We start from the raw sequence: 14,787 nt of genomic DNA, 5'->3' as shown, positions 1-14,787 counted from the left end.
GCGTCCTTGCTCTTTTCCTCTCCTCTCTTTTCCCTCTGTGCGTCTCCGAGTCCTTCTCTTCCTCCTGTCCACTGTTCACTCCGCCTCTGCCTCCCCGGGAGTCCTTCCTGCCCCGCTCACCTCTTTCCTGCGTCGTCGCCCGCCGCCGGCTGCCCGTTCGGCAGCCGGCTTCCTGCCCTCTTCTCCGCCTTCTTGTTTCCTCCCAGTCTCCTCCTCCGCGGCGGCACGCCTACTGCGTCCCGGCTTGCGCGCTTGCCGCGCGCCCCTCTCGTGTGCGCCTTTCCTCGCGGCCTTCATGGCGGGCGAGCGTGCGCCGGGAGATCTTCCAAACCCCTGGGCGGATGCTGCGGGTCGCCCGACCTCTGGGCGCAGAACTGTCGTAAACGGAGAGATCGTGTATCACGATGACTCCCGCGACAGGCGCGCTCTCGCCGCCGGCGCGCGAGGCAGGCAGTCCCAGACCCGCCGCGGCCTTTTCGCGCAGATCTGGGATCTTTTTCTCACCCTGATTGAATGGGTAAGCGCGCTGACGCAGCGATCGGACGCACCCTGCGGCGGGGAAGCTCCTCTGGAGAACAAAACCGCTTCCCCAGGAAGTCAGCGGATCGGTGGAAGGAGGGGCGGTGGCCTCCGCGTTTCCGCTCGCTCTCTCTTTGCCTGCTTGCGAGTCTTTCTCCTGTGGCAGGAGGTGCAAGACGACTGAGAGAAGATGATGCACTCGTGGATGTGTGGTGTTGCTCAGCGGGGCTCCAAGTGTGAGACTGAGCCTTTGTCCCGGTCGAACCGGCGCTGCCCTCTTATTCTCTCCAGTAGCCCTAGACTCATGGAGACAGTTCTTTCAAATGCTGCATTTGCCTCTTTGCGCCTCTTTCCCTGCCTGCCTGGCAGCCTCTCGCTTGCAGCCCAGATCTAGCTTTCTGTGACTACGCGTAGATCTCTCTCGAGCGAGCGCTCTATTTAGTTCCAGTCCTAGCTTTCCAGCTCGCCCGTGTGTGAGCGTGGAACTGCGAAGACGACCCATTTCAACTAAATAAGATTCTGCGTGTTTTCAAGGTCGCCTGTAGTGTATATACGCGGATGGCGGCATGTTGCCTTAGCGAAACGTGTGCCGTTCCCGGCCTTCAGTTCGGTCCAGCGTATGACGCACTTTCCTCGCTTGCGGAAGAGGCCTGTTTGCGACTCCAACGTTAGCGTCTGTGCGTCTTTTGCGTTCAGATTCAGCTCTTCATCAGGACGATTTTTTCGCCGGAGTACCCGAACCAAGGGCGGCGCAACCGCCAGCTGGTAAGTTCGAAGAAAGAGACAGGGGCCCTTCGCCGCCACGGGCACTCCTCTTTGTTTCGTTCTCAGAGTCTTCTCGCACGGGGATTCGCGACACGCCAGCACACCCCTGTCTTCGCAAAACCCGTTTCCCTGACCTCCAGCCTCACCGCCTCGGTTTTTTCGCTCTTTCGGGAGTCCCCTTTTCGGTTTCTTTGCTTCTACGCAAAAGTCGCCTCGCCGCGCCCTGGTGGCTGCATTTTTACGGGGCTCCGCGCCTCCTCATGAGGAGGAGAGGATGCCGGCGCTCTCCCGTAGAGACGACGGTTTTTTTCAGTGTTTGTTTTATTTTTTCAGGGTGGCATAGCATCGCTGGATCACGGCGGCGGCCGCCCAGACGGAGCCGGCGGTGGCGGGTCCCGAGCGCGGTTCAACGCGTTCATGTGCGGCGGAGGCGGCTGAGGCTAAACGGCTGGCGTCGCTGAAGCACGCAATTTGAAAAGGGAAAAGTTTCCCGAGAGTTCCTCTCTTCTGTCGCTCTCGCCGCGGCTCGCCCTCTCTGCTGGGCTCCACTCCTCAGAACTGCCCGGCGCGACGCCGGAAGTAACAGGAGGAAGAACGAAAGGAAGATGAAGAAAAAGGGAGTGAGAGACGCCGTTTGTCTGGGGCTGTGCCGGGTTTCGCGCTCGCTCTCGGAGCGTCGCAGCGAATGCGGGGTGAGAGAGCGGGGAGGCTCGTGTGCTTCAAGTCGATCGCCAGCGAAGTCTTTTTCGCCGCCGGCGAACTCTGTCAGCGCGCGTGGAAGCTGAGGAAGGAGTTTGGACAAAAACGTGCGAAGAAAAGCAAAGAAGCGGCGGCAGGGAGGGTGATTATAACTGCCGAGACGCGTTTCCCACCAAAGGGGAGAGGAGACAAACGTTGAGGCAGAAACCGAAGAGAAGAGCGAGGAGAAAGAGATAGAAGATGCGCTGACAGAAGAGGAGGGATGCGACGCGTGTGACGCATGGGGTTTGAACAGCTCCCGCGCTGAGTCCCCACGCTGAAAAGCGTCGTAGTTGAGGGAAGAGAAAGGAAACAGAAGCGAATCAGGAGGTCAGAGGCGGAGAAAACGGACAAAAAGACAGTCCAGCTCCCGCCGCATTCGAAAAAGAGACACACTTTACACCAAGGCCGAAGAGCGAGGCGAAGGTTGAATCGGCAGAGAAGGGCAGCAAGGGGTGTTTGGGCAAGAGAAGAGAAAAGATGTTGGACTAAACTTTAACTCGAGGAATCAAAGAGACGAAAAATAAAAAGAGGAAGCAGACAAGGCGACACCCTGAGACGAGCAGGAAAGAGCAGAGAGTAGAGATTCAGAGAGACATTTCGATTGGAAGATGACGTAGAATGCGGTGCGAAAGTGACGAGGAGGCTACTGCAGAAGAGCTGAGAGACTGAGTGCTACGCACGCAGCTGAAGAGTTCTGTGAATGCGCAAAAGGAGAGAAAGGGGACGCGGACACGCTCTTCAGTGCCGGACGAGGCGCAATTTGAGTCAAACCGAATGATGTCGCTGAAGGGGAATTCGAGAAAAGATGCATCACTGTGGTATCTTTCGTCCATCGCACAGGCGACGGCATGTTTCTCACCGTCTGGCGCTCGACTGAACTCGCGTGGAAATTCTCTCGTTGCCGTAAAAATCCGGAAGCACAAACACACACCTGATGCCCATTCCTCGGTTATCATCGTTCAGTTTTCTACATATAAAAAAAGACGCAGACACTCCAGAGGGACGCGAAACCTTGCCGTCGCCGCAGGATGCTCTGCGGATGTAGACCTTTGCCTCTTCACTCTTGAGATTCACATTCGACACACGTTGCGCCTGAGTGAGGTTTGGAGACTCGCTCTCCTCTCTCTGCCTACCCCGTCTCCCTCTCTACTATCCCTTCCTCCCCCACCTCCGATTTTTTCCTCTTTGCTGGATTGTTTAGCTTTTCCATTTCCTCTCCCCACCCTGCTCTCTGCGCCCTCCTCTTCCCGCGCCCTGCTGCGTCTGCGTCCACTGAGGAAATGTCTATGCACTATCCTAGACTATAGACAGCGAACTTGTCCTGCGCAGAAACGGCAAAGAGTACAGAGAGATGCGCAGGCTTTAGAGGCGGCGAATAGCTTCTCTGAAGATTTCTGCGGCATGTTTTTCCTCGTCTTGAGCGCCCCACTGCGACGCGGTCTCTTCTCGAATTCGGCGCTGCCTTTCTTCCTCCTCCTCAGGCGAGGGCGGCGGCCTTTTTCTGCTTTTCTTCTCTCGGCCTCCGCTACCTCTCCACGCGGGAACTTCGTCCGCACCGTCTCGCTCGGGGGCATCTCGAGGGTCCGCGCCGCAGGGGATCTGAAGAAGAATCAAGCGTGGAAAGATAGAAAGAATGCGAGACTTTCTCGCTATTCCCTCTCGCATTTACGCGCCTTCCTTGCAGAGGAAGTTGCAGAAGGATGCACTCGACACTCAGCCTCATTCGCAGCAAGGGTACAGCGTGACACAAATCAACGCCAGGCAGAGACGCAACGCACCCCCGACGCCTTGGGTATGAACCACATATGCGTAGAAGGGGACGCACACGGAACACTGGTTGCTACCCTGAACCATAACGGAAATTTAGACTTCGTAATCTTTTATAGATTCCGTAACTATAGGGGAGAATAATTTTCTGAAGATGAACTGTTTTTCTAATAAATTGAATATTTTTCAAATTTTACATGCAGCAAACCACGATGAAACAGGAATCCAAGCGACAGGAGACTGTTGTCGAGAATGTCTGCACGCGACTGCAGAGGCTGCATAGAAAGTGAAGCTCGAGTAAGGAAGTAGAACGCGAAATCGGGCCTAAAAATACCGCGGAGGAGTCTGCCACAGAAATGTGTCGAAGAGGTGGAGTGCGCAGACCGCGGAGATATCTGCGAGGGGAAAGGTTTGACGCAGCCTGCATTCTCACCTCGAGGAATCCCGCTGGAAGCGTTCGAGATTCGCGTTTTTTCCTCGGGAAAAGAAGCCGAAATTTCGACTCCACAGGGCCGCCACGCTCCATTCGGTTCGCCTGAAGCAGCGCGAGGTTCCGCGCACGGGGGATGACAAGGCTGGTCTCAGCCTCGCTCTGGCAAAGAGAAAACACACGCGGAAGCGCAGCGAATTGGGGAGAAAAGGCGAGAAGAGAGACCCGGCGGGTACGAACGCGGGAAAATCTTAGCGGAAGGAGAAGCGAAAAAAAGCCGACACGAAGCGAGGATTAAAACGAACTGCAGGACTCGCCAGAAGCGGACACGCTCATCTGAGAGGATTCTCAAGCCCCCAAGTGAAGCAGGCAAGCGGGAGAGGACGCTGGAGGATGCACGCCGCGAGCCTTTGTCGCCCTGAAAAGGCCATCCTCAGGCTTTAAAACAGAGAGGCAGCTCGCGTCTGAGCGGGTCAGCCAGCGCACCCGACAGCAACAGCGCCGGAAGGACTCAAGAAAAAGGCCCACAGTCGATCACAGAAAAAAACCCAGCAGCCCGCTGAGGAGAGGATCCCACAAAGCGGGCGCGACGCCGCAACGGATCGCCGGCGAGCGCAGCAAGAGAGAAGATGAAGAGAAGCGAAAGGGGAGAACAAAACGAAAGGCGCAACAGAGGAAACGACGAACCGGATCCGGAGGCGAGAGCGGCTCGGAGACGATTCGGCGGGCCTCCTCGTCCAGGCGGTGGTAGACCTCGTGCTGCAGCTTCACGTCCAGGCGATGGAAAATCCCCACGCGGTCCTGAAGAAAGACAACGCCCGGGTGCGCGGGTCTCGACGAACTTTTTTGAAAATCTCCGGAAAAATTGCGGAACTCAGGCGACGAAAATCCCACGACCCAGCCCGTCTGAGCACCAAGAGTAAGGCTCGCAGCCGTCCACAGAATAAAAAAGGGAGAAAAAGGAAAGACCTGAGCGGCGACCGCCCACTTCATCCAGCGAGAAAAAGAGTAAAACGCGTCCACGGCACGAATCAACAAGCTGCCTCGTTCTTTCTTCCCGCCCGCTGCGTCGCTCGACTGCAACGGCTTCCGACCTGCGCCCTCTCCTGCGACCTCGAAAACAAGCCCTAGAGCCTCTGAAGGCTTGCAGTTGCGGTCTCCGTGTTTCCTCACCATCGCTGGGGCTGCGGCAAGCAGGTCCGACATGTTGATTCCGTAGTTTCGCGTGCGCTCCTTCAGCAGCGAGCCGAGACGCCACCGCAGGCGGAACGGCGCGTAGCCCAGCTGGTCTAGGGCGTAGACGGCGCTCAGGAGCTGCAGAGCTGCGCACGCGAAATAGTGAGAGAGGAAAACGGATTCGATAGCGAGCGGGAAGCGTGTAAGAGGACTCAAAGCCACGCCTCGGACTCCGAAAGGGCCTTCGCCCTAGAGACACGCCGATGCTGAACCCGGCGGGCGGGGGTGCGGCAACCGCGTCGTCTCTTAAAAAACGAGCGAGAGAGAAAACGAGGGTGAAGCAGAAGGAACCGCGTTGGAGGACTGGAGAAGCAAGCGAGACCGCAGGGGGCAGTCCGCCTAGGTAAGAAAGCGGTGAGGAGAGAGACAGAGGAGACACACGAAAGTTGAGGGCTGACGCGACTGAAGATCGAGACGGAAAACCTCGCTTGCAAGGAAAGGCGGTCGACTGCGCCTCCACGCCTCTCACCAAACGCAGAAAACGCGCGTGGACTTCGAGGAAGCTGCGCCGCACAGGACGATCAGTGAATGCAAGGCCGACAGAGGCCGCGGAAAACCTGCGTGGAGACTGGTGCGTGGGAGAACTCGCGCACACGAATTGTTTTTTCGCAGGTCGCGGTTCGCCGCGCTTACAGTCGAGGTTCGCGGCTTTTTTTCGCAGGGCGAAGAGAAGACACTTCACGAAGGCCGCCGGAAAGAACTCGAGGCGCGCCGTGGACTGCAGAATGCGGACGAGCTCGACAGCAGACAGCGAGCAGAGCTTGTTGATTTCCTCAACTGGGGTGCGTCTGCGCGCAGCCTGTGCATGCATGCGGCGCCCGCCATCCCCCCCAGACGCCCGCAGCGACGCAGAGGTAGAGGCAGAGAGAAAAGGTGAAGCGGACGGAGAGGATGGAGAATCTGAAGAAGCGAAGAAAGACGAGGATGCCTCAAATGCGAGAGGGCCGCGATCTCCCTCGTCGCCGTCTCCTCTTTCTGGTTCGTCCTCCGCCTCCGTCTCCGCCGCAATTTTTCGCTCTCCTTCTATCCTCGCGGCCTGCGAAGTGCCTGCAGCACGTGTGTCTCGCTCGCTGCGAAGCAACTCACGCATGAAAACCCTCAAGTCCGCCTCCACAGCCCGCAGCGCCGGCGCGCAGATCAGCACGGTCGCCAGATGCCGCGCAGAGAGCTCGCTGGAGCTCTGCAGCAGCCGCGAAAGCAGCTGCGCGCGGAAGGACTCGCGCCGCGCGGCGACAGAGGCCTCTGAGGCGAACAGCGCCGCGCGGAGAGGAGACGCCTGACACGTCGGTGCGGCGCGATCGAGCGAGTAGAAACCCAGCACAATTTGCGCGAGGGCCTGCGCACACAGCGGGGACATACACAATGAAGAAGAACCTGAAAACACGGAAAGGCAACGGCAAACTGCCGGCAAGATGTGCACGACCCTGAACCCTAAACGTAGTGGCGGTAAGCCCTGAACCCTGAAAGGATCTGTTTCCAGTCGGAAGTCTGGCGAGCCAGCTGGCTGCGCCCGCCCTCTTCTCCCCGCGTCCTTCGACTAACATTTTTCTTTCAAGTGGGACACCTACGTGCTGCGAGGCGACGGGAAGCGCGAGCGAAAGACAGTGGAGGAAGCGGAGCTCGACAGCATCGTCCCAGATGCCTCCGCGGCCGAAGGCGAAGAAGGCCTGAGGAGAGAAAAACTGGGGACGGAGAAGTTGAAGCCGAGCGCGGCGGCAGGCGCAACACAGCCAAGCCCAGCACCGCCGCAGCCAACGCGCGAAGACACCCTCCAGCCTGCCTTCAAGGTGAAGCGTGAAGAAGGTTGATGGCGGAACTCACACGCTGAAACAAATCGAGAACGAGCAAGCAGAAATGCACCGGAAGACGAAAGGCCCATATCCGAAGACCTCAGAGAAGACGGAGGAACGGAACCAGAAGAGAGAAAGAAGACTTGAAACGGTGAGCGAGAAGCAGAAAACTGTGCATCGCGTGTCCTGCCAGATACAGGCGATGCGAAACCCTAAACCCTGGAGGCAAGAAGTCCTCGAGACGCGCCACCGTCAACGCGAAGCAATCACTAACAGAGAGGGCGCGGCACAGGAAAAGAGCGAAGACAACATCGCGTGAAAGGGAGTACGAAACAGAAGCACCGGCGCGCGAAACATGTCTCGGCAGCTGCCAAGCAACGAGGACGATCTGGCTTACCGCCGCGAGTTCTTCGGCGTCGTAGAGCGGCAAAAAGGCGTAGAGCGCGCGAAAGAGATCGAGGAGGATCGGCTGCCGCTGGACGTTCAGCCGGCCGACTGTGGAGGCAACGAGAAGCAGCTCCTTCGGAGAGAAGCTCCGCATGTTGCGGTGAATTCGCTGCATGCCGCTGTCGACCAACTCCCGCAGAAACGCCGGCTGACTCGCGCTGCCGATGCACCCCACGGCGTACATGCACCAGAAGCAGACCGCCAGGTCGCGAGGAGACAGAGAGGGCAGTGCGTGCGAAAGCGCAGAAAAGAGCGAAGAGAGAAATTCAGCGGAGCCCGGCGCGGCCGGCGAGGCGCAGGCGAGAGAAAAACCCAGAAAAAAGAGCGAAAGATCGTGCGGGGAAAACCGCGCCAGCTGCGCCTGACAATGCGGCTGAAGCTTGAGGAAAAGCGACAGCGTCATGAGTCCGCTCTGGAGAGAGCAAAACAGGGAAAAGAAAAATCTGGAACAACTTCACAATCGCGCAAATCTCCACGTCCAGATTCCTGACCAACTAGAACGCAGACGGGGGTTGAAACTCCACAGGCGTCTGGCGGCAGGAACTGGTCGAACGACTCTGAAGAATGTGGAAAACCCTGAAATGCTCATGGTACACAGCCACTCGCGCCAGAGAAGAAAGACGCGAGAGAAAGATCCCTCGCGCCCGGGCCTCGCCATCCCCTCGACCCCGCCATATCTCACTGTAGATACATATAAATCTGCAACAAGATGTAAAATTCCACATACATAGATATCGTGTAGATACGAATGCTCGCCGTGTGAACTTCGCTGACGTGTGCTGCCCACACGCGGGAAGCATACGGATGGATGCAAGACATTTTGACACCATATCTGCATCTGCTTTAAATACATACATATATATATATATGCTCGCGTATGGGTAGATATGAAGAAAAAACAACACGTAGGTATATCGGTATATATATATATATATATATATATGCGTATACGCGTTTTTGGGTGGGTCTGTGTTTGTCGTGGTCGTTGTGTCTCACTTTGCTAAAGACGTAGAAGATCGCGGCGAATTCTTTCGGGGCTTTGAGGAAGTCCTCCTGCCGTTCGAGGAACATCTCCACGAGCTCCTTCTGCATGCGCGTGACGGCCTTGAGTCTCCGCCGCAGCTCGCGGTGTTCTTTCTTCGCCCGGTAAAGCGCCCGCCTGTCTCTCGGGCCTTCGCTCTCTCCCGCGCTCTGACAATCAGCCGATCGCGACGCGGAAGACAGGAACGACGCACATGCCGCCATGCTGCGCGCCAGCGCGTGGCGCAGGCCGTGGAGCGTCGCCGCGAGGAAGACGATCTGCGGAGGCTGCAATCGATGTGCCTCACGCAACACGTTCGCGAGAACCAATTCGAAGAGCGAAAAACGCTCAAACCTGAAAAATGAAACACGCGACAAACTCAACCAATGCCCTTGTGAGACACTAAGCGACGCGTTTACATACATATACATGTACACATATATTCCTATATGTATGTATGTATGTAAGTATGTATGTATGTATGTATACATACATATATATGAATGCACCCCAACAGCCTGTCGACTCGCTCAAGGAAGACTGGACTCTGTGTATCACTTGAGTACTAGCTTGCTGGTGTTAAATCCAGAGGCAACTGCATGCGGAGAGGGAACTCACTCGACTCCGAAACGAGGGAAAACCACGAAAGCTAACTGAACACGGCATAGCCAGACCCTGCAGCCTTCATAGCAGAGAATCCAGAAGAAAGAAATGAAGAAATGTGCGAACGCGAGAGGGCGCGGAGCAGAGAAGCTGCGACAAGCAGACTCGGCTGAACGACTCACGCTTGGAGATCGCGAAGCGCCTGCAGAAGAAGAAGCGCCGCGGGGAGAGAGAGTCCGTGGACGTCTCGCAAGACAGCTTTTTCTGCGACCTCCGCGAGGAGCGCGTCGTCGACGACGGTGCAGGCCCAGGGTCGACGCGAAGGCGCAGAGAGAGGAGAGGCGGAGAGCCCCTTTCTGCCCTCAGGCTGCAGCAGGCGGGAGGCGATCCACGGCGACGCCGCGTCGCCTAGCGGCGCGCTCTCCGGGGTCGCCTGCGTCGCTGCGCCTGCCTCATCTGGCGCGTCTCCTTCTGCGCCGCCGCCCTCCTCAGGAGTTCTTTCCGCCGTCTCCTCCCAGGGCTGCGGTTCGCCTTCTTCTCCGCCGACACGCACGTCGGTTTCATTGTTCAGGCGCTCCGCGCCGCCGGCCGCAGACAGCGGCAGCGCTCGGAGCGTCTGCAGCGCCAGTTTTCGCGTGACCTGGTCGAGGCGGGACTCCTGGAAGGCATGCAGAGGCAGCGCGGACGCGTAGATCTCCGGCGCGACCTCCCGCAGCGAGAAGAAGCTCTCCGCGAGCCGATCCACGTTCATCGCACGCCGAACGACAGGCAGCACAGTAGAAGAAGACGAAGAGACAGAAGAGGGAGAGGAAGAAGAAGAAGAGGGGGGAGAAGATGAAGGCGACGGCGAAGAAGACGGCGGAGGAGACGAGGTGCTGGACTGTGGCGGGGAATGGAGAGCCGACGAGGAGGCAGGAGGGCACGCAGAGAAAGAAGACAGAACGCCTTGCTCGCCAGCTCGCATTCGTGAGTCTAGGAAAAACGAGCGAGTGAACGGATGCGAGGAGAGAGAGCTCGCCGCGTCGAGAAGCAGCGCGGCCTCCGTCGCCCGCAGCTCCGCGCGCGTGCGGACTTCGGCGATGAGGCGTTCTGCAAGAAAGGAGAAGAATAAAACCGCATGAAAAACGCATGAAACACCTACACGTTCTCAGCGCAAGGGAAGCCTCCTGTTCAAGAATTCTCTCAAAGTGAACTCCCCTTCTTGCACCGAGGGCGTGCCGCGACACGACCCCCGCGTTTAGACACTCAGACGCTGCGCGTTTCCCTCGCTTCGAAGCAAACTTACCAAAGAGAAGGAAAACCGGGGGAACGGCCGCGCTGAGCGTGCCTTCGCCTGCAGGCGATGCATCTGGCGAGACGCAAGACGGCGACGCAGAAGACGCGGACGACGAGAAAGACGCAGGCGAAGCCGCAAACCGAGCGAGCGCTCCAGCGGCGCCAGGCCCGCTGACGTCCTCCACTGCAGCTTTGAGTGTGCTCGCCCACAGCGCATTCCGCTGTGAACTTTCGCGGTGCGGCGGAGGCTCGTTTTCGCTCTGCTGGACTGCCTCAAAAGAGGAAGACCACGCGAGGGGTGCCAGGAGAAGCTGCCGGTGCTTTCTTCTGCGCTCTGACGCGCCGAGGCAGTCTGGACTGACGCGGTAGAGACGCAACAGGGCGTGCAGCAGGTTAAGGATTGTCAGGGGCGAAACCAACTTCCATTGCGCTGTAGGGAGATGGAGCATGCAACAGACGAGGCGCTCGAGGACGGCCTCTTGGTGCGCCGTATACACACTCCAGAAACTGTTCATTTCCTTCAGCACCGCCTCTGATTCGGAGGCCGGCTCCAGGCGCGCATCTTTCGCGACCCACCGGTCTCCCTGACTCTGGCGCGGCGCCGCGGACAGGCGGGAAGCGGTGGAGAGCTGCTTGTCGCGGATAAGCGAAAAATGTTCTCGCATGAACGCGTCACGAAGCAGAAGAGTATCGGTCAGGCGAATGAGACTCTCCAGAGACAACGTGTCCCTCTCCCCTCCTCCTTTTTGTCCTTTTTTTTCTTCTTTTTCTCCAAGCGAGGTTGCAATAGAGTCTTCTCGGCTGCGCAGCTGCGCCTCTCCCGCCGCCGGGCGAAGCAGCGCCTGGAGGCCGCGGACGAAGACTTCGTTCAGCTCCGAGGAGTCGAAAGCGTGCAGCTGGAAGGCATACTCTGGATGCCGCAAGAAGCGAATAGTGACGGCGGGTGCGGAGGCCGGCTCTTCGCGGCGAGGAGGCGCGCCGCTCGCCTCGTCGGTCTCGTCTTCTCTCAGAGAATCCAGCGACGCCCCCCGCGAGAGCTCCAGCGGAAACGAACGCCGCGGCACGTAGTGGAAGAGCGCGAGCGCTTGCAGACACACTACGTAGTCCTGAGAAAGCAGAAAAACGTCAGAAGCAGATCAAATATCAAGTCACTCCAGCGCAGAGGAAAAGAGCGACCCACACGCCACGACGCGGAAACCTACGCGCCGGCGAGGCACGACAGAGGGACGCGCGAGGAAACCGAGGACAAGCGCACAGAGCAGAGAGCGAGAGGAAAAGACTTGAAAAGGACATAAAAAGACGCCGCGAGCGCGGAGAAGACAGCGACCAGCTTAGAAGACATTCACACGCGGGAGGGCGAAAGAGTTGCGCCAAAGACGCCGAGCAAAGCCTGCTTCGCAAGCGTCGCGCCTCACGTCTGGAGTGAAGAAGAGAGAATTCGAAGGGGACGAGGCACGGGAGAGACTGTCACAGATCGCGCCGAAGAAAACTGCCTGCGCCTTCCTCGCGGACCCCTGACTGCGGCCGCTCCCTGGGCTCGATCGCCCAGCCTCTCGCCCAGGTTCCCACCTGAGAAAAAATGCAAAACAAATGAACCTCGGCTGCCTCATTTCTCGATGTGAGACTGATGATGTCCTTTCTGACCGGCTGGGCGCTGCGTCGTAACCGGCCGCACGGGTTCATCTGCCTGCGTCAGCTCGCCTTTCTGTATCCAGGCCTGTGCACTTCATCCGAAGTTGATTACAGCTTCATGATACGGTAGACTAGCTGTAGAAAGAACAGCTGTTTTTGAAAAGTCTGATCCTGTTAAAAAAATATCTCGGTGTAGGTCTCCACGCTTACAACGAGACCGGAGGAAAACATGTTTCTCGACATACAAGCATAACTATTGATACATATATATATAGAGAGAAAGAGAGAGGGATTTGCGTACATACAAGTGAATCCATGTACACGTAGACAGATATGTGTATAGATAGACATAGATAGATAGGTAGATAAATAGATAGACACGTCGCACTCAAGGAAGAAGAAACATGAGACAGGTAGACGCAGACTCACAGCTGAACGTAGAGCTTCGCGAAGAAGGCGAGCAGCGGCGGCGATAGCGAGTAGGCCGCGAGGGAGGGGAAGAGCTGCGTGACCATCAGCGGCTCCAACAAGTCGCGGCGACCTGAAAAGAAAAATCCAAGAAAAAGCAGAATCAACAAGCAGGCCGCGATAAAATAACGTGCAAAAAGTGCGATGCGCGCACGACACGCACCGCCCTATACGAAACAGTATATAATATGTATCTAAGATGATATATATACTAATATATAATAGTATGCATATCTCTCTATCTGCAACTGTAGAGGTCTTATGGGTTGGCTGGCAGCCAGGCAAGGACTCGAGCGAGAAACCCGAAAACTAGTGAACAGCAGTCCCGCCGCCAAATCGCTGAAGGGGAGAGAGAGGAAAGCGTGTGCGGCAAGTCCTCTTGAGGCACCCTCTTCTCCCCCCCGATCAAGACGGCGAGGCGCGTGCATTCCAAATTTCAGGGTCTATGGCGTCCTCCACTCACCGAGGTTGAACAGACTTGCGGCGAGAGGGAGCAGCGGCAGCGCGGCGCCCGCCGCGTCTCTCAGGCCTGCAGCAGAAGTCTCTCCTTGAGCCTCTGCGCTGGCACCTTCTCTGAGGCCGCCGGCCTGCGCACAGGCTTCGAGGAAGGCGTTCACCCGCGCGTCACACAACGGCGGGCGTAGCAGGGAAAGCAGCCAAAGCCGCTCGGCGGCGGAAGAACGCGCAGCGAGAGAAGATGGAGAGGGCGATCGGACCGCCGCAAGAATGGATTGCCAGGAGCCTTCGAGAAAGGCCTGAAGAACGTCGACCGAGAGCGACCGCGGCAGGGAGGGAGGCGAGGCATGATCTCCCGCGCCCTGTTCCGTTGACCTCGGCTGCGTCGGTTCGCCCTCCACGTCCGCCTCCTCATCCGAGTGAATTGCCGCAGCAAGCGCGAGAGCGTGCGCCGTCGCTGCAGCAACTGGAAGGGCCTCTGGCGAAGCACAACACGTTGAACAAGAAGGAGAAGAGTGAGAAGAAGAAGGAGAGAGAGACGAAGGACCGGCGGAGAGAGACAAAGCTGAGTCCGGCGATGCAGAATCCGGAGGCGAGGAGGCGGAGCCACGCGCAGACGGCGAACGAGAGGCAGCCTGGTGAAGAAGACTGAGATGAGGCTGGCGAAGAAGGTGGAGCAGAGAGAGGATTCGAGAAGGAGACGCAGTCTCGTCTCCTGCAAGCGCAGCGCGAGGCCGGAAGGCGTGCAGCCGCAGACGCGCGGGCGCGTAAGAGCAGGCAGCGGAGGCTGTAGGAACGAGAGATGAAAGGCAGCGAAAAGCGGAAAACTCAGAAAAGCACTCGGCCGAAGTGAAGTCGGCATGCGGAAGAAGAAGAGAATAAGAAATTCGAAGTTTCCTTCGGCTCAGAAGGCGCGGGGGCGCGACGGGAGACGAAGAATGATGCACAGGCCTTTGCAGCACACAGGCGCGGCGGGCGCCTCGACTGTATGCCGAAGAGGAGTTTGCGAAAGTCATCTTGAAGGCAGAAGAAACAAAAAAGGAGGAAAACGCAGAAGAAGACAAGGCAAGGGAGAATGGTAAAGACCACAGAGCCGCGGAGCTCCGAGACATACCTGACAAGAATCAGACAGAGAGCCTCGATTCTGAGTCATTTCCTCCTCTTCTGCCTCCGTGGAAACCGGTGTGTGTCAGCTGCCCTCTCCCTCGCGCGGTGGGCTGGTTCCCGGAGTAGCCTCGCACATTTTTTTTGCAATCGAGGTGACTCGCGACACGCCGCATCACCCTCGAGAGGAGGAAGACAAAAAGGTGCGCAGCTTTCAAAGCAAGTCGAGATATAGCTCTTTGGAGAGGTGCCACAGTGAAACAACAGAGGCTGCAGAGGGGAGAAAAAGCTTCTTCGTTTTGCACGGGGACTGTATTGTCTCGCCTTCGCCTCTTCTCTGCTGCGCATGCAGTCGAGTAGAAGAGGAGAAAAAAGCAAGCGAGTGAAGCGCCGCGAAAGGCGCGACTTGCGAGAGAATGTCGCGAGAGAAAAGACACACAGACGAAGAGGAGCTGTTTATTTGCCGTGATTCTGTTTTTCAGCCGCGTTTCGCTGTCTTTTTCTCTTCGCGAAGGCGCATGCAGCCCCGAACA

General features: G+C 57.7%; 2 protein-coding genes across 2 annotated transcripts; one reads left to right on the top strand and one right to left on the bottom strand.

The window, feature by feature from the left end:
- Window positions 1-295: 295 nt before the first annotated feature.
- Window positions 296-1,722, top strand: BESB_078170 (uncharacterized protein; the record flags this gene model as incomplete). The annotated part of the gene is made up of 3 exons (XM_029366179.1): window positions 296-517; window positions 1,216-1,284; window positions 1,618-1,722. The coding sequence occupies 3 exons, from the start codon at window positions 296-298 to the stop codon at window positions 1,720-1,722; spliced, it is 396 nt and encodes a 131-aa protein (XP_029217610.1).
- A 1,665-nt stretch (window positions 1,723-3,387) lies between these two features.
- On the bottom strand, window positions 3,388-14,166 carry BESB_078160 (uncharacterized protein; the record flags this gene model as incomplete). Its single annotated transcript, XM_029366178.1, has 13 exons — window positions 3,388-3,624; window positions 4,226-4,384; window positions 4,910-5,023; window positions 5,396-5,544; window positions 6,092-6,794; window positions 7,027-7,125; window positions 7,646-8,107; window positions 8,692-9,070; window positions 9,502-10,408; window positions 10,605-11,700; window positions 12,010-12,163; window positions 12,656-12,767; window positions 13,158-14,166. The coding sequence occupies 13 exons, from the start codon at window positions 14,164-14,166 to the stop codon at window positions 3,388-3,390; spliced, it is 5,580 nt and encodes a 1,859-aa protein (XP_029217609.1).
- Window positions 14,167-14,787: the final 621 nt, after the last annotated feature.

The sequence above is a fragment of the Besnoitia besnoiti genome, chromosome VII (genome assembly GCF_002563875.1).
Source record: "Besnoitia besnoiti strain Bb-Ger1 chromosome VII, whole genome shotgun sequence".
Classification (NCBI taxonomy): domain Eukaryota; phylum Apicomplexa; class Conoidasida; order Eucoccidiorida; family Sarcocystidae; genus Besnoitia; species Besnoitia besnoiti.
Note: the sequence above shows the minus strand (reverse complement) of the source record. Positions and strands in the feature narration are given on the sequence as shown.